This window comes from Corapipo altera, unplaced genomic scaffold (assembly GCF_003945725.1).
Source record: "Corapipo altera isolate COAL_440 unplaced genomic scaffold, ASM394572v1 54, whole genome shotgun sequence".
Classification (NCBI taxonomy): Eukaryota; Metazoa; Chordata; class Aves; order Passeriformes; family Pipridae; genus Corapipo; species Corapipo altera.
The window spans coordinates 2,959,880-2,985,538 of NW_020884902.1; the positions used below are offsets into that span (position 1 = coordinate 2,959,880).

Below are 25,659 nucleotides of genomic sequence, written 5' to 3' on the forward strand. Positions count from 1 at the left end.
AAGACCAAAACCTTACAAAAATCCAAAATCAACCAACCACACAAAAAAATGCAGACAAAAGCCTTGTCATTAAAAGACTGAATTTGCTAAATATTTAGATTTGAAATGTTGGTTATTTATGCCTTTTGAGTAGTGTACTATATAAAGAAGAAAGCTTATAGAGTAGTGATGAAAAAAATTTAAAAAAATTTAAAACCCAAGCACTTCTTAAAAAAGAATAAATGTATTGAATTTAAAATAATATCTTTAGATTTTTTTAAAAAACTTTATTTAACTAGTAATACTTGATTTCAAACCAAACTGTATGTATGAGTTGTTAAAATTTGATTAATAGGAAGGAAGGTGGTACCCAGCTTTATACTCCAGGCCACAGAGTTAATTGCATGAGTAAGAACTCTGGAGTTCTTAGCTCCCAGCATGAAGCTGAGACCATTAGGTGGTCATTTATTTCTATGTGAGAATATATATAAGTGTATATTCTCAATATATGTTTTGAAAGTACCAACTGAATCAGATCACTGAAAACACCGATGGTACTTGTTTGCTCTGAAAATTTTGTTGGCTGTTGGAGTCAATAGTAAAAAATAAGGTTTGTTAGGATTAAAATGCGAAATTTGTGTAGGAAACAGTCTAGAATTTTGAGTATCTGCTGAAAGATTTAAATTTATCCAGGCTTCACAACATGAAGTGTCAGTCTCCTTAGCAGAGTTTCTGGCATTTCTCTGTGGTAACCTTTGGATGTCCTTGGGTAAGGAGTTGGTAGGTGACTAATTAATGGTATAAATGCTGTCTCCAGGCCAGTGCTGTTTGACTTTTGTGTAGCTGAGTATATAGACACTTTTTCACTGGCCCCTTTTCAACAGCAAAGCAGACTTTACACTTTCCACTCAAATGGGGCTGTTTGATAGAGGAATTAGAGGAAAGAGTCAAGGTAGCAAAAGACAAATGCAGAAAAGAAAAATGTTTCAGAGATAAATAAAACCAGGAAAGGAGAGAGGAGGGAAACAATGTGATAGCATCTTACAGCAGAGAGACAGAGAGAATGCGTATTTAAGATACCTGAGAAGAAAAATTAAATAAGCCAAAATAATGTATCAAAAAAATAGCAGAAACTCATTAGAAAACCCACAACATAACGTGAGATTAAAATTACAGGTGCTACAAAGTCATGGCCATAATTGCTGTTCCTTTATGTCAGTGAGGTACAAAAGTAAAATCGGTGGTACAAAATATTTCTCTAATCTCAAATTGACATTTTGATTTTTGTGTCCCAGAGACAAAAGTAGTTCTAAGTGATTTAACAAAAGTAGTACTCAGGCTATTTCAGAAATGTAAATCAGTCCAGATCTTACACATAACATATGCAACATGCAAAGAGCAACATTTCTTATCAGGTATTGTGTAATCTGTATCAAATATATTTTCATAAGATAAAATGAACTGTTTATTCTGCAAGAAGCCTGTTTTTTATCTAGACTAATTTTTAATGTAAAAACAGTTTGAAAATACTGTAACAAAAATCTTTTAATATGTTAAACAATTAGTAATAGGAACTTTTGGGTTTTTTTCAGATGGTAGAAAATGTTGCCAGTTTGATACTTGGAAAGCGAGTTTTTGTTAACTGGCCCCACCTTGAAGAAGCCAGAGTTGTTGCAGTGTCAGATGGAGAAACCAAGTAAGAGCTGTCTGATGCAGAGTTATTTGTTGTCTTTATTAGTTTTCAAATTAAGTTCCTTGAGCTGTACATGAAAATGTCAGTTTTATTGTAATGCTGACAGCAGATCAGTCCAGATGTAGCAAAGGCTGCTTGGTGGTTGAACCCTTGTCTAACATTGTTCTGAGGTTTGTTGGCTCTGTAGCAGTTCTAGTCCTTCGCTATTTTGCTGTAGTTGTAGAAGCTTGGGAGAGCTCATTCTTAATTTTGAGGGAAAAATGCATGCACAGCAATCCACACAGAGAATGTTTCTATGCAACCTTCTTTTCAGCACATGTATTTTTGATAAATATGCTGTGTGGCCTGTTGTGGAAGGGATAGAGGAAATGATGCTGCAAGTTTTCTACATCCTTAACAACTAATTTCTGACTGGTTTAAGTTTTGCTCACAACTAGATGAATCTTACTTGGTTAAATTCATACCTGTCATAATACTCTCAAGGTTTTATTTGGAAGAACCACATGGCACACAGAAGCTTTACATGGGAAATGCGGTGCCCCCAACCAAAGTGGCTTATGTTGGAGATAAGGAACAAAGCCTGTGGGTAAAAGAAGTTCAAGGCATTTCAGAGCAGTAAGTAACTTCAAAAATGAAAGTGTAACTTTGCATTTTATATCTTAGCTGTGTTTTGTTGCTGTATTACAGACCTAAGCAGCATAGAAGAGCTGCTGCATACTTGATGGTAAAGGTTAATCGAGTCTGCTGGAATTTTTAAAAAAAACAACACAAAAGAGCTTGTGTTGAAATTTCAGAATATGTGGAGTTAGTCCCTAGGTAATTAAAGTTAAATGTTGTTACAAAAGAACTCGAATGAGTTTCAGTATTTACTCTCCCTCTCAATTTTCTGTTCCGATGTTAGTAATCTTCAGTTGTAGGAAGTGTATAGAATGAAGTTGTACACTATCAATTGGCAACTCAAGTAGCTTAGCATTTGAATACAGCTCTTGCACTTCTAGAGTGTGGGTGCTCAGTGAAATATAACTGAGTTACAGTAGTTTGGCATTTTATTATCTGTCATTTGAGTTAAATGCTGTAATTAAACCGACCCCTTCCACTGTAAAGATAAAATGTGCTTCAATTAATACACTTAGCTCCGTAGTGATGGCTGTGCAACAGGGGGTAAGCAGTTGGTTAAGCCATTTATTCTGGGTATTTTTTGTAAAATAGGAAGTAAACTATTAGAATCTCCTTTTAAAGAGGGTTTTTTATTTTATTTATTTTTACTTCAATACTTGGTTCAGTTCTGTTTATTGTAATCAAACTAAATGTTCCGCTTTGTATTCAGCTACCAGAGAAGAAAAGGAATAATTATCCATGAAACATCAGTAGTTGTATATGCTCAGTTACTCACTGGGAATAGGTATCAACTGAACCAAAATGGGGAAGTTTATTTGGAGAAGCAGTGGTCCAAGCAAGTTCTTCCTTTCGTTTACCAAACGGTCGTCAAGGTAAATATAAGAGTTCAGTGTTGTCTTCTTTCAATTATTTCAGATTCGGTTCATTTATATGAACTTTTTTATTATTCTGTTGGAACTGCATGATATTTGAGATTATAAATTTTGTCTTTTTCATGTAGGATATCAGAGCCTTTGACTCTCGTTTTTCAAAGATCAGAACTTTGGATGATTTGTTTCCTCCTGGAAGCACAGCCTTCATGCTGGGATCCCCTTACTACGGCTGCATGGGAGAAGTTAGTTCCAGTAATTTAATATTTTTTTCCCTGTAGATTTCTTCATTTGTAAACCTAAAACAGTCTAAGATGTTGTGTGACAGCAGTGGTAGCTTGCCAGCTAAAATTTTGAATCTAAGATTCCCTGGTGGTTTAGTCAGAGAAGAGGGAGTTCTTCTGTTTTCCCTGTCATCGTTGCTGACATAAGAGTAAAAAGCATAGCAGGAAAGCAGGATTATTTTTATTAATTCTTGGGGATAATTTGCAATACATAGAGTTCCCATTTTATCCTGTTTTCAGTCCTGGATTCCTTTGATTTAATGCTGACTGATTGCCTCTCTGAGGATGCAGTGTACAGACCAGGGCAAGGTGATAAATCCCAAAGTATTTCTGTGCCTACTGCAGCAAAATTGTTGATCAAGTAGACTACAAGGTCTAGTATCCAAAGCCTGCTGGTTTTGAATAGCATTTTTAATGTGTTGTGTTTCTCTCCAAGGTTCACGATTCCCGTGATGTGATCAGAGAAGGCAGAATTCGTGTAGTTTTTAACATTCCCTGTGAGCCCCAGCTTGATACCTTAATACAGAACCAGCATGTAAGTGCTTCTGCTTTTCTAGTAAAAGCTTAAACCACGTATCAAATAGATTTTGCAATGGTAAAATGGGATGTTTCCATATTATTCATTTGCCCTTTGTATAAAAATCCTTATCCTTCAGGAATTGCCAATATTTTTTATTTGTTTGTTTTAAAGAAATATTCTGTGAAATACAATCCTGCATATATTTTGGCCAGCCGTCTTGGAGTAAGTGGATATCTTGTCTCCAGATTTACAGGGAGTATCTTTATTGGAAGAGGATCAAAGAAGAAGTAAGTTCTCTTTGTGAATTTTGACAACTCTACAGAATTTCCGCTGTGGTTTAAGTGCCGTTCTTCTCAAGTGTATGCTGTTTTATGATGTGAAGCTTTCTTTAAAGTATATTTGTTGTAAACTAAATTGATATGCAGTGTTTTTCTCTTCTATCATAAATGTGTTTTTACTTTCTGTTTACTAGAGAGTTCTGTTTGCTTTTAATACTGTAGGCAGATATAAAACTGATTTTCCTGGTTAGCTGTTTGCATAATTGAATTAGGAGTTTAAACTGACTGTGCCACACTGAGAATAAAAAAGTGAAATTGAGATCTAATTTACTGTACTTATCACTGCTAGTATAAGGGGGTATTAATTGTACCTGTAACTTCTTTTAAGAACTAGTTAAGACTGCTTAAAATATATAAGGGAACCAATCCATATAGTCCTCTGAATGTCAAAATTGTGGTTTCCTAGGACAGATCTCTAAAGATGTTTGATGCATGAGCATCTTCTCTTGATCTAATGTGTACATTTGTTCCTTACTGGTTGCTCAAGGACATTCTTCTACAACTTGGTAAACGCCAGGTAGTTTGTGGTTGATTAGATCTCAATTAAAGAAGGGTAAAATATTTCCTACCCTCCGTTGCAATAAAGTTTGAGCACACAGGTGGTCAGCTACCATAGCACAGCTTTTGACCTGGAACAATTTTGACACAATGCTAACAAGTAAACTATACAATTAATTTAATTTTTCTCTGTTTTAAGGCTGAGAATGTATGTTTATGTGGGGGCTTTTTAGTGTATGTACACACACGTGTTACTGCAAGTTAATGAACTTTTTCTTGCTTCCAGTCCTCATGGAGATCACAAAGCAAATGTGGGGCTAAACCTGAAGTTCAATAAGAAGAATGAAGAAGTTCCTGGCTATACCAAGAAAGTTGGAAATGAATGGATGTATTCCTCTGCAGTAGAACAACTACTTGCTGAGTATTTAGAAAGGCAAGTATTGGGTATGAACTTCATCCAAATTAGCCACCTTTGTTTTAGTCTTTGGATTTTGTCCTCTGGTCACAGTTCTTTTAAGAACTGTTGAATTTGGTTTTGGAGATTGCTTGATGGAATTTCTTTTATTCCAATTTTCTCCTTCTTACAGTCTCTTTTTCCAAGGAGAATCATATTTTGGGATAGAGTAATTTTATTAACAGCTTACCTTTGACAAATGTACAGTATGACACCAAATTAAGTAAAGAATAATTCATCTTGGCTCCACAAATTTTGAAACCCATCAAACTTTGTTTTGATGAGGCTTTTTTGTGGTCTGTTGATGTGAAACAAAAGTTATCTCCCATCTATTTATTTTTTCCAGGGTGCCTGAACTATTTAATTATGTAGCCAAGAACAGCCAGGAAGATATCTGCTATGAAGATGACATTTGGCCTGGAGAGGATGAGAATGGGTAAACCATCTTGCTCCTTTTTTTTTTTTCTAGAATAAGGAGAATAAACATAGACAATTTTGAAATTGGTAGTTTTGGCTGCTTTGTAACTGAAGCTTTGGTGTTCCTTAAGCAGCATTATTCCTCAGCAATGACTGAAAAAATTACCTGAATGCTGGACATTGCAGTTGTGCAGTGCAAATGTCTGTTTCAGACTCCAGTCTCAAGTTCAGTAAATGTAATTTTCTATGCCTGAATCATAATTCTTGCTTTTAAAGTAACCCCCAGTAGACACAGCTATGACTAGTCATAAAGACAATTTTTGGAAAAAATAACCAATAATTGTTGAAGTTGTCTAAAAGCACTTTTAAAAATAACTCTTACAGAATTTAAACTACTTTGCACATTTTTAGTATCCATTTAGTCAGTTCCATGGGACACAAGTAGCAGCCTTGGTTCCAGATACAGTGTGGTCACATGAAAAGCTTTAATTATCAGTTGGTAGGGCCTGTCCATGGGCACCAGGTGGGAAGTCTGTGTGACACTGTGCCCCACAGGACTCTTGTCAGGTGGATATACCACTGTGGGGCTCTTCTCTTAGAGGAGTCTCAGGTTTGTGCTCCATTTTACCAGACAGACTCGCCCTGTGAAGTTCTTTCTTACAGTGTTGTGAGAAACAGCTGGTCACAGAACCTGTAATCACATGTGGACATGGTTTTTTGATTGGATGTAAACATAATTTGCTTAATACTTTTAATTGAAATTAATTTTTTTTTCTGAAACAAAACTTTAGGCTATGGTTTTGAAACAGTATTGCATGATTCAGATTATTTTTTTTAATCCCTACTGTAAACTCATACAGAGCTCTTAGGTTCTGTTACTTTATGAATATATACAGGCATTGTGCCTGTATCATATACATGACTGATTAAATTAGGGAACGTGGTAAAATGCCTAGTTTATGCACTTAAAAGCTTTAATTTGTGTCATTTTTTATTCAGAGCTGAGAAAGTGCAAGAAATTGTTGCCTGGTTAAAGGCACATCCTGTGTCTGCTTTGTCTCGCTCATCTTGTGACTTGCAAATTTTGGATGCAGCCATTGTTGAGAAAATTGAAGAAGAAATAGAGAAATGCAAGGTATGCAGCTTGGTGTCATTGTGAGCAGGGCTGAACCAAAAAGCACCTGCTCATTATCTTCCAAGTTCTTGAATTAGAATAAAACCATTGAAGATTACTTCTCATTCCAAAGAAAAAGGATACAGTCTGTAATGTAAATCTGAACTTGTAATGTGAATTACCCTAGAAATTCAGAAGAGCTCATTATTCATCTTTGTAATTGGCTTACTCTTCTGGGGGTGATGTAGCAGCAGTAGGCTGTCCTCTGAACTGTGCCTTTTGGTGGTTTCATAAAGGAACAGGTACCAGTGTATATATATATATTCAGAAATATTAAAGTGCTCTTTTTCTAAGTACAGAAGAACAGTCCCAGCTGTTCTTCCCTTGCAGTTTCTCTTTGGTCTGCAGAAAATTAGAAAGTTGTTTTCCAAAGGCCACAGCTGAAAAAAGTGGGCAAGGAAATTACTAATGTAAAAGCCAAGGGCAAAACCACATGGAATAGTGGGCTAATTTTTTTGAAATAACTTGCAAGAGCATCTTAATAAAATTGATGTGAAATCTGGAATTAGACAACTAATGCTTTGGTAAGAAATCCACCATGTTTAAAAACTGGTGGATTTCTTACCAGACTTCCTGAAAGCTGTTACACCATTATCTAAAAGAAACTAAAGAATTCTACATCTTTTCAGGTGTTTTTTTTTACCTCTTCCAGTGCTGGTTCCTACTCTGGTATGTACTGACTTTCTGTTCCTTTTCTTCAGCAAAGAAGGAGCAACAAGAAGGTGCGAGTGACTGTGAAACCCCATTTGCTGTACAGAGTAAGTGATGGGACAGGAGGGGGTGGCCTGGGGGTTTTGTTTTGCTTGGGTTTTTTTTCCAGAAAGTTTGCTTTATATTTTGCCTCAGGTACTGTTATAAATGGATTTTAATTGTAATCTTTATTCTTTTGCCTGCACTAACAGAGTCTTTTGGTTCTTGTCAGCCATTAGAGCAGCAGAAGGGGGTTGTTCCGGATCGGGATGCGGAGTACAGGCTGTTTGACCGGGTTGTCAATGTGAGAGAGAACTTTTCTGTTCCAGTTGGTCTTCGAGGTACCATTATAGGAATTAAAGGAGGTAATATTTTCTCCGTGATTGTAGCTATATAACAGCTCAGCTAGTGATGGGAAAGCAGCTTCAGAATAGTGTTTTGCAAAATGGTTGTGAACACACACAGACTTCTCACTCTGCAGCACGTACAACATAAAGCCATTAATGAACATATTTACTGTTTTGAATTCAACCTACAGATATTCTGGTTTAATTTCATGTGTTACACATCTGTCTTTGCATAAGAAATTACCTGCCCTTTGTTCCTTCTTAATATGAATAAGAAGTTCCCCTTTGTTCTCTCTTAATATGAAGAGAACAGATCAAAAATGGAACAAAATGAAGTTATGGAAAGATGTGAGCAAAATTAAGAGAAGTAGACATATAAACTTTAATACTACATTAAACATAAAACTTTATCAAATATGATTTGTCTTAAATTGTTTTATTTTGAATTTTTTTTTTGTTCTGTGATACTCCATTGGCGTGGATTTATACCTTCTTTGACAGGAAGATTAACCATAAATCTATTTCAAGTAAATAAAAGGATTTATCCACTTCCACTGAGTAGCAGTTTGAGATCCAGTAACGTAAGCTGTTTTCTTACCTGGCATTTCAGTAGTTGCTTTCTCATGCAGTTTGTATCTAACAGAATCTCAAATAGACTAGACTTGGGTGCAGCTTTTCTCTCTGTAATTACAATATATTAATATAATTTTAAAGGAGTATTAGTCTATTATTATGCAGGAAGTTAATATTAAAGCTGTTGGTTTCTGACTACTTCAGTGTAAAAGTGACTTACATCTCCTCTGTGGCAGTTTCTGACAGCTGTGACATTCTGCTATAAATTGCAGTTCTATTAATGCACACTGGTAAGATGTTATGCATGGTACATTTCTGTTGAAACTGTATCTTCAAGGGCAGACATACATGACTTTGAGAAGCATTTTCAAATTTCTGTTAATGAAATTACTCAGGAATAAATTGGGGGTTTCATGTTAATTTTTGGTCTTTTCGTTATTTATTGCATAACCAATATAGATGTTTACAGAATTTAGATGGAAGTAACTAACATACCCTATATAGGATGACATTTTACTTTGTTTTCTATAGCTACTAGAGAAACAGATGTGCTCTTTGAAGTTTTGTTTGATGAAGAATTCCTTGGAGGCCTCACTATAAGGTTTGTGCAGGGGGGTTCACAGTCATTTCATGCTATTGATATAGTTGCCTTTGGTTTGTTGAGTGTTTGTAATGCCTCTTCTTGAAACTTTGTTTCTTGATAGTGTTGGTCAGTTTTTATTTCTTTTGTGTTTCTTTATTCTCCTTGAGTATGGATAATTTTTATGAAGCATATTATATAGTGGAAATGCTCTTTAGGCTCTTCCTGGTGTATTTAAAAACTTCTGATTTGTAGAAAGCAAATATGAATCAGCAGAATAAAGCACTAGTTCCAAGTCTCTTTTTAAAACAAATATGTAGAAAACAGGTTATTATCAGTATGTCTTTAACACATAGATTAAAAACCAGTCAGTAGACATCTGCTCTTCTGAAGGAGAGACTCTGAACTATCAGTAGTTGATACTTAGGCATTGAATTCCAACCACCATTAAAAACCTAAACTGTTCTTCAGGACATGGACATTGTTTTTAAAAGTGCGATAACTCCTCTATATTAAGCAAACAGCTGAACTTCTAAGTGCACAAATTTATGCATCAGGCTTCATTTTACCCTCATTGTTGGATAAATTAAGGTTTTAATGACAGAAGTTAGTGGATTCTTACCTATTCCCTGCATTCACAAAGCATAGCACAAGTATAGCCCTTGCAAGAGCAAGAGTGTGTCCTGTAACACAGACAATATTCAGCGTTCAGAAATGCTGCTTAAATTCAGTTTATAATTCTGCTACTGCAATTTAAACTTCAGTTTTCATTTCTGAAAAGGAAAAGAATATTGTTTCCTGGTTCTTAATCTTTTACAGAAATATTTACTACAGAACTATGCTGAAATGATTCACTCACCTATAAAATTTCTTTAAGCTCACCACTGAAGGGCACAATCTAAACTCAGAGTGATAATTACTGTTGTTTGCTGGGTTTGACAGCCAGAGGCCAAAGGGGGGAGCACAGTGGGATTAAGGTTGTGTGTAATGCTACTAGATTTCAGTACTGGACAGTTTTCAGCCTCTGTTGTTTAAACTCATTATCTTTTGGCAACAATGAAACTGTATGAAACAACGCTGTAATTTACTTTTCTTAAGGTGCTCCCCTGCCAGAGGTTATCGCCTGCCATCAAGTGCCTTAATTAACCTGTCTCATGGTAGTCGGTCAGAAATGGGAAATCAAAAACTGATGGCCATAGTTAAACCACAGCCAGCAGTGAATAACTACAACTCATATGCATCTGATCTGTCATCTGTATGCTCACAAAAAGTGCATCTGGGAGGCCTCAACCATTCTCCTCGCTCCCTTTTTGTTCCTACTCAAGTAAGACTTTTCTTGCATTTGTACAAAAATGTTTTTCCCTCAAAGCTGAATTATTGACATGATTGTCGTCGTTGGCCCAAACAAAATTTAGTTTTTGTGTCAGTATATTAGAAGTAGGATAATTCTTATTTTGGAGAAAATAATTAATCCAATAATGAAAGGGACTAAGATTTTCTGTTGACAGTTGTTTTGCTTTGAGTAACTCCAATTGCATTTCAGAAAGACAAATACTTAGTTTGGAGCATTGACACCACATTTGGTGTCAACAAATAGTGTGTTTTGGGCAGAGATGCAGCTATGTCTTTAAAGTTCAGTTCCAGTTAATGCTTCCTGTAGGCCAAGTTTGTCCATGCTCAGAAAAAGATAATGTGATTTCCCTATTGGTTTTACTTCTTGCTTACAATTTACTTTGAAACTGCAATAAAGGAGGAAAAATTATAGGTGAATTGGGGTTCTTAGTGGTTTAATGAAACTTTATTTTCTTAGTAGGTGTCTTCTTTAAAGCAAATCATCTTAATTAGTGACTTCATGTTGCTATAGGGGTGTTTGAGAACAATTGTCTCAAATTTTTTAAGTCTATACAGGAAAAACTACTTTCCAAAAGAAAGCTTAGAACAATGAAACACTTCTGATTTATTTATTTTTTTCTCTCAATAACTTAGCAACTGAATGGAAGACAGCATTACAATCTCAGGGCTGAAAATCAGGGCAACTCACCCCAGAAAGGATCATTTCTGAGTGGCAATCAGAAAAATAAAGTGAGTGTTCTGATTCATTTAGTATTGGACCCAAAAGTCTCTATTTTGACCCTCTGTTTAAGTGGGTGTCATTTTCTCATGATTAGTAAATAGCTTTGGTTTAGTATTTTAAATGTTTTAGTCCAGATACAGAGTGGAGCAGAACTGGTCTCTGTTCTTGAATGGGTATAATATCCTGTGTTATCCTTGTTTACATATTAGATTTTCAAAAGTGTTTTTTGCATATATGGGCTTCAGTTCTGTGGTCACATACCTGTAATGGAATGAAGCAGTTGAGCTTGATTGGTAAGGCCTTACGAAATAAGTCATTAATAATAAAATCTTAGACCATTACGAGTATAAAAGCATGCTTTTGAAACCTTTCTGAATTGTTATCTGAGTTTAATTGTACTTGGTCTTCTTTCCTGTGTTCATAACTTGAATTAATAACAAAACAACATTTTCAGCAGTCATTCTTGGTAAAAGTTGTTGTACAAGTGCAACTTACCACAATAGCTTATTTTATAAACTAATTACTTGCAACTTGTACTGGTGTCATTATGAAAATATCTCATCTGAGCTATGTTAAACTTGGACCTTACAATTTTGGAATGTCTTGGTATATGCTTAGCTGTTCAAAAGCTGAATTTATAGCTGCTGAGTTTGTTGGGGATCTTGTTTCTTATTTTGTCAGGCACAGAGTAAGCAAGATGATGAATTCTGCAGCATATGGCAGTCATTGCAGAGTTCTGGGAAGTCTCACATTCAGCAAAACATGCATGACAAGGTTTGTATATAAACTTTAAACAGATCCCTAGGTTCAAAATATGAACATTTCACATAATTTCATATATCAGTTCATTATATCAGAAAACTTTTTAGTTTATGCTACAAATAAATCCTCTGGATCACAGTATTGTTACACAGAGCATGCACCACTCTGGAAAGAGGTGATTGTATGGGGCTGCTTTGTAAAGGACAGACACACAATTTTTTGGTTAAACTTTGTTGTTTGAAATCCTAGAATGCAGTTCTACCTCAGGAAATCAAGCTGGGAACTGGCCATCAGTTTTATAAGCCAGGATTCAACGACAGCAGCTTTAAATGTCAGCAAAGAAAACAGGAGCCATATAAAAAATGTAAGTACTATAATTAGAAAAACTGTTTAGGAAAACCACTTGCTTTATCTGATCTTCATTGAAATGTCTGTTGAGGTTTTTGGCTTTCTGTAGTTATTGACAGGAAATAATTTATTGTAGTTTTATAAACACTGCAGTGCACTTGTTATTGTCAGATGTCCCTGGTGTGCCTATTGGATTGTTCCGTCCTTAATCCTGAACGTCTTGGACGAGCCGTTCTGTGTTCTATTGACTCACTGCCCATCTGATAGAAAAACAAAACAAAAAACCACATAATGTGTTTTTGAAAATTTGCTTGTGATCCTATTAGTAGAATACAAAATTAGACATATCGTTCCATATGCTTAATTTTATTTTATCCTAGAAGAACAGCATATTCCAAATGCCCTATAAAGTATGAATTAAACATTTGATAAGACCATTCAAATTAATGCAACTCTGTGTACTTGTATGGAGTTAATATTTTTTGAGTCTTGATTAGTATTACAGTTTAAGAGTGTTTCAAAAGAATACATTCTTTTGTAGTTAAAGAAGATTCCAAAGTTACAAGAAGTGAAAATCAACCACATAATAAAATATCAAACCAACAGGTAATTTTGTCTGTACTGAGTAAATGTGTTCCTTTCTTGTCATTTTACTCTGATCTGATTTGTCATTTTACAGATTTGCCTTTAACTGGCATCTTAGTTGATTCTTTTAATAGGTAAACTTTATTTTTGAGATTTTTTTTTCAGTAGAGATTTTATAGACAGAATATGAAAGTGTGTAAGATGTATGATCATAGCAAGCTATTTTGCTATTCCTCTCAGACTCTAAAGCTACACTGTAATGGGAAAACACAAGTGCTAGGTTTTCAGTAAGCTGAAATCCTCTAAGGATATTAGGTTGTGAAAGCTGTTTGCATAACATTCCTAATATGATTGGGTTATAACAAGTAATAGAGTATTCAATAATAACTGCTGCGGTTTATCTCAGAATTTTGCAGGTGTGAATAAGTACAATGTCAAACTTCTGAAAAGGAATGAAAGTCCCAACATGCCTGTAATTCAGAAGGCTGCAGTTGATGGTCCCTGTACAGGTGGAAAGGTAGGATCTAGATAGTTGATTTTCTTGTGCTCTTTGAATAACTTCAGTTTCCAGTCCATTTTGTTTGAGTTGTTCCTGGTCACTTGTGTGCAAATTCATGTTTATAACAGAAGACGAACCTGTATAACTTTGGCCTTCTTTAAATTAACTCTCTGTTCCTCAGTACTTGCATATTTTTAATATGCAAACCTTGATGCAGTCTCTGGATGTCTGTTCGCAGAACAAACATGACTCTGACCTGCCCAAACTAAGAGAAAAAAATCTGAATGGGAATAAAATTAACCTCAAATTAATATACCCTTCCTCTGGCATCTACTTGTAAATATACTAAGTTGATATACCTTTTTTCTTTTTCAATTTAAGAAGGACAATGAACTGGAAAGCCTTCTAGCTTCTTTGAAAATTTCCAAAGAAAATGAAGTGCAGACTTGTTCTAAGGAAGCAAGAGCTACAGATGAAGAACATCTGTCACCACAGTCATTTGCTATGGTCTGTATACTGCAGGAATCATTACATTGCAGTTTAGCATCTGCTGTCTTAGCATCAATGCTTCTGTTTAAAGAAACTCCATGAAACCTCATGCTGCTTTCTAAAAACATATTAATGAGTTTTTAATTAGCTATTCTCAAAGAAAATTAGCAAACACATTTTTTTATGCTAGAATGCTGTTATCTGTGTTTTGATAAAGTGTAACTGACTGCAAAAGAACAATTCAGATTCTGTTACCAAGTATGATATTTAGTGTTAAGAAGGTCGTGGTGTCTGAATGCCAGCACGTCCCTGAGTGGTTTATTTTGTTTTTAAAGAAAGGAACACGGATGCTCAAAGAGATTTTGAAGATAGATGGCTCTGATCTGGAAACAAGAAATGAAGTGAAACCCCAAGTTAATGATGTTCCTACTCCCTCTAGTAGACAGGATTGCCATGGAGCTGCTGTGCAATACAGACCAACAAAAAAAATGGGTATGTTTAGCCATCGGCTCATAGTTCAGAGTTTCACTTTGTAGTGACATTTTAGAACACACCTTACAGCATAGTACTGTTTTTCAAAATGCAGTTAATGTTCATCTTTTTTCAGTTTTACTTCTTTAGATCTAAAATACTCTTTATATATAGTTTCCTGTCTTTTGTTAAACAATATGAAAATACTGGGGAAAAAATTAAATATACTTTTTTTTTCTTTTTTTTTAATAACCAAGTTGCCATCCTTTCTGTGCAGGAAATGCTTGTGATACAGCTATTTTTTTTCCTTTTCTCAGCTGCTTATATGAACAAGCCTTATAGCCCTGGAGGCCCTCAGAACACACCAGCAATAGAAACTGGAGGTCACCCTTTCGCTTGTCCACAGCCTGCACTGTCCACTGTTTCTGAACTGTCTCGTATTTGTTCTCTTCTTGGAATGTCACAACCAGATTTCTCTTTGCTAAAAACACCACAGGTAAAAAGCTTTTCCTGCGAAAGTTCAACTTCACAATTTTTTATCAACTGTCCTATATTAAATATTTAGACTGACCACTGAAATACATCAGAAAATAAACCTTAACTCCCTCTGTCTTTTTAAAAAACAACCAATCAACCAAATGCTCTGTTTCTGTCTCACAGTTTACCAGCAATATAAATTCCCTCAAAAATCTTCTGTCATTTTTCTAGACCATGACAGTTTGCCACATCAAGTTGTCGAATGGTTTGTTGGTTCACGGGCCTCAGTGTCATTCTGAAGCTGAAGCGAAGGAGAAAGCTGCATTTTTTGCTTTACAGCGTTTGGTGAGGATGTAAAGTCTTTTAAAATCTTTGTCTCTCTTGCATTGCATCTGTTTGTAACCCTCTGGTCCCTTCTTCATAGAGTTCTATAGGAGTAAACTTCGCTTCACCTCCAGCAGTGTTTCCAAATTATCAACCACTTGGAGTTCCTGTACCGCCTGGATCAATTCCTCCAGTATTTGCACAACCCCCTGGTAAGTATTTGACTGGAACACATTTCAAATAATATAATGATATTCTGTAGCTGTAGCAGTTCTTCATATGAAAATGAATGTCTTCCAGAACTGCCATTTTTTGGTCTTCATGTGTGTGCTTGTTTGTCTGAACTGTTTTGAAAACAGTTCATGAACCTCCTCTCATCAATATGCAGATGAATTCAATACAAAGAATCATGTCTCTCCCAGTTATTTCTTTTCCTCAAGAATGTATGTATCCATTCAGTCTTAGGTGCTTTTTCCATTTTGGCTTTTTTTTCCTTTAAAACAATAGAATTAGTTCAAAGCTGATATTCGTAGTCCAGATTTCATAAGAAGTGTCTTCCTTGACTTTCTACATGGATTCCCCCTCTGCCCCCATGTAGTTAATGTTTATCCATGCATTAGTTTTTATTTGATTATAACCAACTTTTACTGAAGTGCTGCGTCACAACCCTGTTGTACACAGCCAAACATGGTAAATAACCCCCCCAAAAAATTGCTAGAAGTCCTAGGGCTGTTTCTGGCTCCCAGCTGTTTTGTGTTCTACTGAAGCTCACATTCACAGCTAGTAATTAATGAGTCAGCACAGATGTAGAATCCTAGAAACCCACATGGCAGCTGCTACATCTCCTTTCCCCAAGGTTTCTCTGTTGTTGACGTGTTTCCAAGGATGGCCTGAGCTTGCAGCCTTCTGCCAATACAGTTCTCTCTGCTGAGGATGTGAAGACCCTGTGCTCTGTGCACTCTGGAGTGCAGATGCCATAACTTAGTGCTCTTAAATGTGCTGTCATCTAGGTGTAGTTCTGTAAAAGCAGAGCTGTTTGTTTGGTGTGAGGGGATGATAATAAATACTTAGCTGTTTTGAAGTAAATATGAAGAATTATGAGGCTTTATTGGAAAGGTAAACAACATGAAGACAAATGTAGTTGGGTTACTCTTGGGGAGTTTGTACCCTCTTTTGTGGGAAAGTGAGCTAAAAGTTCCTTGTTTTTGTAGCTAATATGATGCCTCCTCCATCATCTCATATGTTTGGTCCAGTGTCCTGGGGAACTCCAGTGCCTAAGCATTATTATCCTGGCACCTATCCAGGAAATGTGTCCCTTGCAGGAACGATACCAGTTGGTTCTCACAACCAGTTTATACCTCTGCAGGTAAGACCAGCAGGTTTGTCTTAATATGGTATTTTTGTAAAAAATGTGCCTACGTGATGAATGCAATAACACCCCCACTGTGAAGTGTACTGTTTGGTATTAGAAAATTATTTTAAGAAATTGTGTGCATGTTTTCTGAAAGTGGAATATTTTTTTGAGAATGCATTCTGTTAAATAATATTTATTTAATTTAAAGGTAACTAAAAAAAGGGCTGCTAGCAAGAAAAACTTTGAACTCAAGGAGTTTCAGAGTTCCCCTCAAGCTGCACCACTAAAGAATGAACAGCCAGTGTCTTCTGACCACATTCAGCAAGATAGTTCTTCAGCTCCTTTAAAATCTCCTCCAGCTGCTCAATCCACTGTTTCATTTCAAGACAATGTGGCTACTCCAAGTGTTCCTCATAACAAATCAACACCAAACACTTCCAGCAAGCGAAAGCCAAGAAAACTGGCTGTCAATTTTGGCGCACCAAAATCTTCAGAATAAATATGGTAGCTAGGTGTATTTTATCTTTAATTCTTCCCCCACTGTTATGTTCTATCATTTAAAAAAATCAGAAATCTCTATTAAAAAGACCAGCCACTTTAAGTATAATATAGAAGGAAATACATTTTATTTGCTATAATTTTCAGGTTGTCATGAAAACTCTAAAAATTATGTTAAAACTTATTTTTATTTTCACTCGAATTAGCAAGAGCCAGGAAATGCTGAGTTCAGGTTGCCATGCCCTCCATTGTGCCTAGGTTTCTAAACAGTGGCTTACAGACTCTATCGGGTAAGCAGCAATAACAGTGGCAGCCTTAACTTGGGATTGCTCTGCTCTTTGGGAGGGATGTGGAGCGGTAATAAGTTGGGCATCTAACACTGTTCAGTGTGACATTTTGTACTCTAGCTTATTTTTAAATAGTCTTAAGAAGACAGAAAGGAAAAGTCATTTAAATGCAGCTTCTATATTGGCTCTCCAGGTCCATCTGAGTTGAATCAATGTGACTCAGAGCTAACTACAGTGTAACTGCCAAACCCGCTCTAAGTACGAACTGCTGGCGTTTGTGCTAGAGGGCAGTGGCTTTACAGCTTTCAGAACATAGGTGTTATTGTGTGTCTGGTGTTAGAGTGGCAAAAAGTGATTGCTGATGCACAATCTGTTCCAGGAGATTCATTTATAGGATGTTATTGAATAACAAAAATATATTTGCAAAGTAGAGACCTCTTTGGTAAAGTACATTTAATTTTTTTAATCTATCAGTTTCATTTTTTTCCCTGTGATAAAATGACATAGTTATCTACTACACATATGGATAGCTTCCTAAATGCTAATGATATCCTGATTTTTTTCTAAACTGTAGAAATGGCCAGAGTTTAAAGATGTCCATTTGTGCCAGATAGCTGTCAAAGTTATGTTTACTTAGAGTCCTTTTCTTCCTTTAATAGTCCGTGCCCTGAAACCTTCTCTATACTAGGTTATTTTTTGTTACTAGTTACTTTTAATATTTATTTTTTAGTTTTGTGATAGAAGTTCTGGGTGGCAAAATTGAATTATCAGAAACTATTACTATTTGTTCCATAAGAATATTGAGACAAAAAGTTGAATTGCATTTTTGGACAGAACTGTCATTAGTTCATATAGGAAAAAAAGAAGGCTCAAAGGTCCTTGTACTATTTTTAACCGACATGTACCATTCTTATGGACATTAATGTGAAATCTTTAGTCTAGGAAAAAATTTGAAACTCTGGTGCTGCTTACTGGCATGGATTAAATTTAATTTTTCTTCTTTATTTTAATATGTTCTAGAGAAAATATTTTTCCTCTTAAGGCCCAGGAAACAGAAATAAAGCATACTTGAGTGATTCATTTTGTTGCTTCCAAACAGGTTTCATACTGGATCTGCAAGTCCATAGACTTTGTTTCATTTGTTCTTTGCCTCCGTTTCTGGTGTAGTATCAAGTTTCACATTGTTACTGTGTTATAGGATTTTTTAATTTTCATTTCTCCGAAACAGCAGTATTTGTAGAATAGCAGCAAGCCTATAAAAAGGATCACAGAGGCAAAAACAAGGTTAAGAAATTTTATATAATTTAACTTAGTATCACAAAACTATAAAGTCTATATGTAGTCTTAAATTACATTGATTTTGTTGTTCTCTTTGTAGTCATCTGGTCTCAAGAGGGTTGGAAGGGAAAGTTGTATTTTTTGGTGATTTATTGTCATTAGCAACACGAGACTGACATGATGTTGCCATTTGAGAAGTGGTTATGTGAAAGTCAGTTATGAGACACAGGTGTTAATCCCCCATATCCCCTGTGAATTATCTGGTCATAAGAGAAAATACCTGTTTAGAAATTCCCAGGATGGAGATGAGACCGTGTTAGATTCTTTCATCACAGAATTTTGATGTATCTGGATAGCCAATTTATGCAGAGTTTTTAGAAACAAAGTTATGAAGGACACTATACTCTTGCCAGTGAACACAGCAATTTTTATGAATTATTCTACTTCAGACTAAGATTTCTGCTCCCTCTTCAAGTGGAATTGCTTTATGTAGTATATATAGAGGTAAAACACTTTATTCTGTAGCTGCTGCATATTGTATTAGTCCCTGATTTTTAGTTGATCTCTTCTCTGATACCGCCTGCCTGGTGCCCAGTTAATTACAGTTCTACATGTCCTGGTAGATGTGACATTGCATTGATCTCTGCCATGTCCCCCATGATTTCATTTTTATATTTTAACAAGGTTGTTATGTTTAATTCATACAGATATAAATTTAAGCATTTCTTTTTCTCATAGATAAAGTATTTTGTAAGCACTGGAGTTTTTCATTAGATCTTATACAGAGCAGTATTTTACTAAAAAATCCAAAAGGGAAGACTTTTATGTGCGTGTTTTTGTAGTTTCTGATTTTTTTAAAATAACTTTTCATTGTTTATCTGCCAAGTGAAATGTTTAAAATTTGCATATAAATGGATACAGAATGTATTTTTTGTGCTGTTTAGTGTTAAGTGTGCATTTGCAGATTTTTAGCATGTAGTTGCACAAAGGACTGTGCAAAGATATTTTGAAATATGAATATATGCTACACTGAAGGAAAAACATTCATAAAAGTTAAATGCTATATAGAACTCTAATGCAATAGAGTAATTTTATAAACTGTGTCTGTGTCTGCTTGGATTAAATATTGAAACAAGAAACATTACCTATTTTCACTGTTTTATTTCCAAATACTGTATGGGAACTGTTGTATGCTCCAACCCAAAAGTTTAAGATAGAAATTAAATCTCATGAAGCCCAATTTCTGTGATTCTCAGAAGTAGCACCTGCCCTCTTGAGCTGTTTCTTGATGACTTTCAACTATAACTGAGATAAAAATACAAGGTTTTTTCAAAAGGGTGTTGGTCACATTACAATTAAAAGCATTCAACAAGATACTGATCTTCCAAAGCTTCGTTGCCCTTTGTCATCAATTAGATTAAAAATAAAAAAAAAAGCTATAGAGAAGTCAGTAAGATTACTTTCCAGTAAGTTCAGTTCTAGTGATTCTGAACAAGGTGCAAAACCAGCCGATGGCTGAAAAATAGGAGAAGCCATGGTTACCTGGAAATATTTGACTCTATTGCTGTACCTGAAGCAAAACACTGTGCTGAGACTTTTGCTAGTTGTTAGGATCTGTCTTTTGCCAACTGCAGCACCAGCTTTTCATGTAGAGAGAGGTTATTTTCTTTCCTGTAGATTACTGTGTGAATTAGCTTGTTTAATGCAACTCACCCAAAGAATGGAGTGTGCTCTTGGCACGACCAGCTGCTGCAGCTTTGTGTAACCGTGTGTGCAACGTGGTGTGTCTGTAGGGAACACTCTGGTTGTGTACACACTCACGTCATATTGCTCAATTTGAAGATCCCAAGATACAATCTTGCATTTCTTAAGCTCTCTTTAAATTATTATTCAATGAACTTTTAAGTATTGCAATTACCCTGCATGGCAAGTTCTGCCCCCTTACTTTTCTCCATATATAGCATTAAAGAAAATAAAAACAAGTGAAGGGAAAACTTGAAAGTATATTGGTTAGTGCATAATAAATCTTGCATGGATGCTCCCATTCAAAAATTAAGGGACTTCTGTTCAATTTCAGAATTTCAGAATTGACCTGAACTGTACAGGTGAGTGAGGACTCTCAAAGAAGGAATTGTTACTTACAGTAAGGATGCTTTTTATTCTTTTTATTTGCAATGTGATCTCCATATGTATTCCATAATCAGCCTTCCTTACTACTGAGAGACAGTTATGTTCTTCTCTTTCTGTCTCTGGAAAAGGGGACACAGTGACACCAAGGGCATAAGGGCAGTCTGAATACACACTCTTGGCCAAAAGAATTCAAATTCAGGTGCCTGAGGACCCATGACTATTGAGACTGTAACTGATAAATGTTTTGAAGAATCGAATCTCATGAGGTAAGTAGCTGTTGTTTATTAACAAAAGAATCCATGGTTCCAACAATGGTTCCTTACTGCTGCCACTTTTTGATGCGGTGCTGACTCTTATATTTTTATAATTCACAAATTTTCTGTTTTATTTTTGCTTTGAAAGGCAGTACATATCAAAGCGAAACAGGAGTTGCAATGCCATCAAGTGCAAACACTAAACCTGATTCTATTACTTGACAGGACAGAGCAATTTTCATTAAAACTTTTTTTTCCTGGTAGAACTTGCTCAGTAGCATCACTGCATTGGCAATGTTTTATGGAAGGTGATGATCACACCTAGTCCTGTATTTTGTGTAACTGCAAGAAAGACAAAGGCTGGCAAAAAAAACCCAACAAAACCAAAGTGTAATTTCTGTGCAAGTAACAATAAAATTCAAAGTCATCAACTTTTAGCATGTTGAGGGTACACAGCAAAGCAAGAAGTGTGAGTCCAATGCAACTACGTGATCTATTTATGAGTAACTTAGCATGTTTTAGATTTAGCACTAATTTGGGATAGAAGGTGACATATACTGTTAGTTCCTGATGTTTCTTCCAGTACCTATTTCTTTGAAACAGCTGAAATGTTTTGTCAGTCATCAAAACATAACTCAGCAGGGTAAATGGAGGGCAGTGTAGGCTGCTGGAACCTGTGAGTTTACTGAGCTGCTGCCTTCTACATTTTCCTCAGTTTAATTTTTTTTCTTTTTCGTTCCCTTTGCTTTCTTTTCTAATTTTTTTTTAATGGCTAGGTCATATTGAAACAATAGTTCTTAAGTGCTTTTTCATCCCTTTAGCCTCTAGTATATCCATTCTCTTGTTCTGACTAAGCCTCATTGATGGGCATTTTTTTGTCTTTATTTTTAGATTTTTTTCCTGTGAATTTCTAGACTTGAAATCAATGTTCTTTTAAAAGAGCTGTTCAGCCCTGAATTTTCTAGGTACCAAATGACTGTCATATGTATATACACACACACACATATATATATACAGGAACTCAACCTCTGTAAGAAAGTAAGTTGTTCATTGTTACATCATTTTCAGTCCACATAATAATTCTTTAAGAGACATCTAGAGGATGATGGACATTATTTTGTTAATACCAATTGCATATCTCCAAATGTAGATATTCCTTAGGCTGGGTAAAAGTAACAGGCAAATAATGAAACAGTAACAGAGTAAATACACCAATTTTCACTTCACTTGCTTTGGTAGATAAATTCTTGGCTTAAAACTTGATTGTCCAAAGTCCACCTCATTTCCTGTTAAAGGTTTCTTCTGTTGCAGAGCTGGCAGCAAGGAAGGACTGCTTGTGCCTCGGGCACAGATTTGATGTGCAATTCTCTATTGAAAATACAGGCTTAACCAGTCTCTTATTACTTGCTCCCACTGGGAGCAAGTAAAACGCCAAATCTTTTGAATAGCCACATTATGAACCATATCAAGGAATTACTCTGATTGGAACTCTTTCCCCTATGTTATTTTTCAAAGAGTTCATTGTGGAGCCCCAAGACCAGCTCTGTTGTTGCAGTTTTTGTAGCATCAGAGCAGGATGATTAAGCAAGAATGGAACTGCTTAAGAAACATCCTGTGGCTGCCTAAAGCTGAAATGACACACAAATCTAACATGATACATTAAGTCATGTCACTGTATGTGGTTCTGTCTGTTGACTTTGAGGAGAGGAGTAAATTCTGGCAGGAGTACAGGAGGAACTGCTGAGAAAGGGTCATATGGTAAATTATTGCAGCATTTGCCTCAAGATCATCACTTTCATTTTGGGCTGTCTTCTCCAGGTGAGGGTTAATGAATGATGGATGTGGGCTGCACCAGCCAGTGAAGCAACAGAAATTAGTGGGCTCTTTCTTATTTAAGTACAAAAGGACTAAAGGCCCTGAGGTCAATGCTTTCATAATGTTAAAACTTGTTAAAAAGCAGAGGTAAGGAAATGGGTAAAATGGTAACTGAGTTTGATGAGGCAGTAGAATAGATGCATCTTGACAACATACAGCTTAGGAAAAGATAGAGAAAAAACCCCTGCATTACAAGTTTTGTGTCTTGCTCTCCTAGATTTCAATAGCTGGAATCCTGTTAGCAGTGCCAGTGACAGGTTTGATTGATTCATATTGGAAGCCTGGGGTGAATGAAGAAGTTTCTGTGCATCAGTCACAAAACAGAAAGGCACCCGAGAATACCTTTATTTTAAAGAAAAAATAAGTTAACTATCTGAAATACAGTTTAATAATTTGGAAATTTTATTTAATAATCTGGTCCTAGAAAATGTCCAGACTGTCTCAAGATCATGTTTTCTTTCTGGCAATCCGGTCTGCTGGGTCTGTATCAGTCCCATCTCTCAGGGCCTCTGGGTAACTCCCTCTTGCTTGGCATCATCCTCTAAAGTGTATTTCTTGCTGACTGAAACATGCTGAGTGTGATAACATTGCTTACAAATATTCAGTATAAATTACTCATGGTAGAGGTTTTGCTGTCCCTGCCAACCATGTAGGATCTTCCTGACCCTGATGTTCTGCCATTTGATTGGTTTTCCTTAATAACTCTTTCCTTTGCTACAGCATTGGACAGGTCCTTGGAGTGCCTCCACTCCTTCATTTGGTTTGACAGTCCAGTAAAAGATAAGACCAGTCACGCTTTCCAGAGATCAAAGAAACTGAAGATTTCAGCAGAGAAGATGCAGAAGTACAGGACACAGCTGCTGCAGCGCTTGGTATGTGCCCCCAGGTGTGTCAGCTCTCTGCCTGGCAAGCAGTGAGGTGGCACCTGCATGCTCTCACTCCAACAGGAGGACACAGGGTGGTGGTAGAGGTTACACAGGCTCATTAGCAGCGTTGCAGCACAGTATAAAAGGAAGGAGTCCATACATTTTCACTTCAAATTGAATGTTTCTTGTCTGTGCTAAGATTTACTTGGGGGGTTTATGAGTATTGGCGATAAGATTTTTCTCTGAGGGTGACAGAGGTTTTGACAGGTGAAGAGTGTGTGGGAATGGTATTATTTATGACAAAACAACAGAAGCTAATGCCAGATAAGTCGTGTGTGGACAAGCTATGCATGTCTGAAAGCCCATTGCCTCCTCTATTGCATTACTTTTATCACACTACAACAGAACAATAATATAAAATTTGTATTTCATAAGCCTCTCATAAATGAAGCAATTTTAATACATGCTGCCTATAGCTGAGATTATATATGCAGTGCAATTTTGCACGTTGGTTCATGTTATCTTTTTCCACCATATACACATCTAAGTTCTTTGTTAACATATTACACAGAATTTAAGATCTGCAAGAAGAAATCTGCTTACAGTCACTTCCATGCAATCAGAAGGTATGTATTTGTTACATTAAGAACTTGTAAAAGAAGAAAGTAACCTGCACCTTCATTTTCTTTTTGAATTTTTGCTTAATCTTGCAGTAAGACAGGTCCCACTTGCATTGATACTGTAAAAACACAAGGGAATCTAGATGCATTTTCCTATTTTTTTTAAGGCTTCTTAGTTTTTTAGTATTTGGAGAGATTTTAACCTTTTATAACAGTTACATGTGTTGAATCTTATTGAGGGAGCTTTCTTTGGGCGTTTTAAATGATTATTAATATGCTCTTTTGATAAATTAGTTTGGAAGAAAGTAGTCTTAATCAGATAATGAAGTGCTTGATACCTTTCTCTGACATACATCTATTAGCTGTATTAACTTGTCAAGTTACAGTGAAAGAGAATATAAAAGTCAAAGAGATTGTGACTTTTTAATGTTGTTCCTTAAGGAGGAGAGGTAAAGCAGTCATTCCTTGGCTTTCTCTTTCACGTGCCTTCACTTCCCTGTGATCCAAACCTTTGTCCCAGTGACCTCTGCAGCTGCCCATGTGAGGTGAGAAGCCTCTTCTTAATGTGGCTTTCACTGTCATTAGTATTCCTGGTTTAAAGGTCTAATCATATCAGACTGTTATACCACATAATACTGTCTTGTTTTTCATAATAGAGTTTTTTATAAGAGGAGTCAAACCAGAAGTGCCAGGGGAAAATATTTTCAATGTATTTGCTTTTGCTTTTTCTGCTCTAATTAAATGAGTTAAAACTAATTGACTAATTCTTCTGATTAAATTTGGGTTAAAACTAAATTCTATTGATATTAGTTTGGGGTTTAGCATCCTGAATTTTATTGGTTAACTAAGAATATTTCTGGTTGTTTCTGTTAAAAACCACAGCCCCATCTCAGGGCAATACGAGAACATTTCTGGCAGTAACTCTGTTCCAACAGTGATTTTAAACGCGGTTCCCTCTATGAAGCAAACTTATGGCACAAGAGAATGGCTGCAGTCGATGACTGTGTAATTACGTGCAGTTTGTTCGCTGATGCTCATTGCATTCAGTGACAGATCCCGGGAGCGAACACAACTCGTCGTTTACTGTGAGGAGGAGCTGGGGTCAGGCAGGCTGTCCGCCGGGACTCAACATCGCACCGCGGGCACACAGATATCCCAGCGGCGCAAGCTGAATTCCGTCTTTCAGAAAGCCCTGTAACATTTCGTGTTTAACTATAAAAGCCTTTTACGTGCTTCTGCTGGATTTAAACAGAGACTGCACAGACGCAACATGGGGCTCTCCTTTGGCGTTCCTCCTTCGTCCGTGGGGCCCCGGGGTCGAAGGCCAGTTCCCGATGAGGGAGCGAAGGGCGGGGCTGCCCCGCCCGCGCCGGGCTCCTCCCCGGGCCCGCGGCCTGCGGAGGCCGCCCCGACCGCCCCCGGCGGGCGCCACCT

The 25,659-nt window shown here is 36.3% G+C and overlaps 2 protein-coding genes across 10 annotated transcripts in view; both read left to right on the forward strand.

Moving 5' to 3' along the window:
* Positions 1–21,027, forward strand: part of XRN1 (5'-3' exoribonuclease 1) — a 34,255-nt gene extending 13,228 nt beyond the window's left edge. For 3 of the 7 annotated variants that reach the window (XM_027650438.1, XM_027650442.1, XM_027650443.1), the window contains 25 exons: positions 1,572–1,675; positions 2,156–2,287; positions 3,000–3,162; positions 3,291–3,404; positions 3,880–3,978; positions 4,135–4,250; positions 5,086–5,232; positions 5,600–5,689; positions 6,670–6,805; positions 7,546–7,602; positions 7,767–7,899; positions 8,986–9,055; positions 10,133–10,358; positions 11,021–11,116; positions 11,790–11,882; positions 12,120–12,234; positions 12,760–12,824; positions 13,210–13,320; positions 13,684–13,809; positions 14,127–14,283; positions 14,580–14,758; positions 14,971–15,084; positions 15,164–15,275; positions 16,275–16,429; positions 16,626–19,621. In XM_027650438.1, coding sequence (XP_027506239.1) covers positions 1,572–1,675; positions 2,156–2,287; positions 3,000–3,162; positions 3,291–3,404; positions 3,880–3,978; positions 4,135–4,250; positions 5,086–5,232; positions 5,600–5,689; positions 6,670–6,805; positions 7,546–7,602; positions 7,767–7,899; positions 8,986–9,055; positions 10,133–10,358; positions 11,021–11,116; positions 11,790–11,882; positions 12,120–12,234; positions 12,760–12,824; positions 13,210–13,320; positions 13,684–13,809; positions 14,127–14,283; positions 14,580–14,758; positions 14,971–15,084; positions 15,164–15,275; positions 16,275–16,429; positions 16,626–16,916 — 3,201 coding nt within the window. In that variant the 3' untranslated portion in view covers positions 16,917–19,621. Of the gene's footprint in view, positions 1–1,571; positions 1,676–2,155; positions 2,288–2,999; positions 3,163–3,290; positions 3,405–3,879; positions 3,979–4,134; positions 4,251–5,085; positions 5,233–5,599; positions 5,690–6,669; positions 6,806–7,545; positions 7,603–7,766; positions 7,900–8,985; positions 9,056–10,132; positions 10,359–11,020; positions 11,117–11,789; positions 11,883–12,119; positions 12,235–12,759; positions 12,825–13,209; positions 13,321–13,683; positions 13,810–14,126; positions 14,284–14,579; positions 14,759–14,970; positions 15,085–15,163; positions 15,276–16,274; positions 16,430–16,625; positions 19,622–20,738 lie in introns of those variants that run through there. The other 4 variants (XM_027650439.1, XM_027650440.1, XM_027650441.1 and 1 more) reach the window with 4 other exon arrangements.
* Positions 21,028–22,099: 1,072 nt separating this feature from the next.
* The window catches only part of GK5 (glycerol kinase 5), a 28,038-nt gene continuing 24,478 nt past the window's right edge, over positions 22,100–25,659 (forward strand). For 2 of the 3 annotated variants that reach the window (XM_027650446.1, XM_027650447.1), the window contains exons 1-2: positions 22,100–22,682; positions 23,460–23,611. In XM_027650446.1, the coding sequence (XP_027506247.1) occupies positions 22,541–22,682; positions 23,460–23,611 (294 nt within the window). In that variant the 5' untranslated portion in view covers positions 22,100–22,540. The remainder of the gene's footprint in view (positions 22,683–23,459; positions 23,612–25,659) is intronic. The other variant, XM_027650445.1, reaches the window with a different exon arrangement.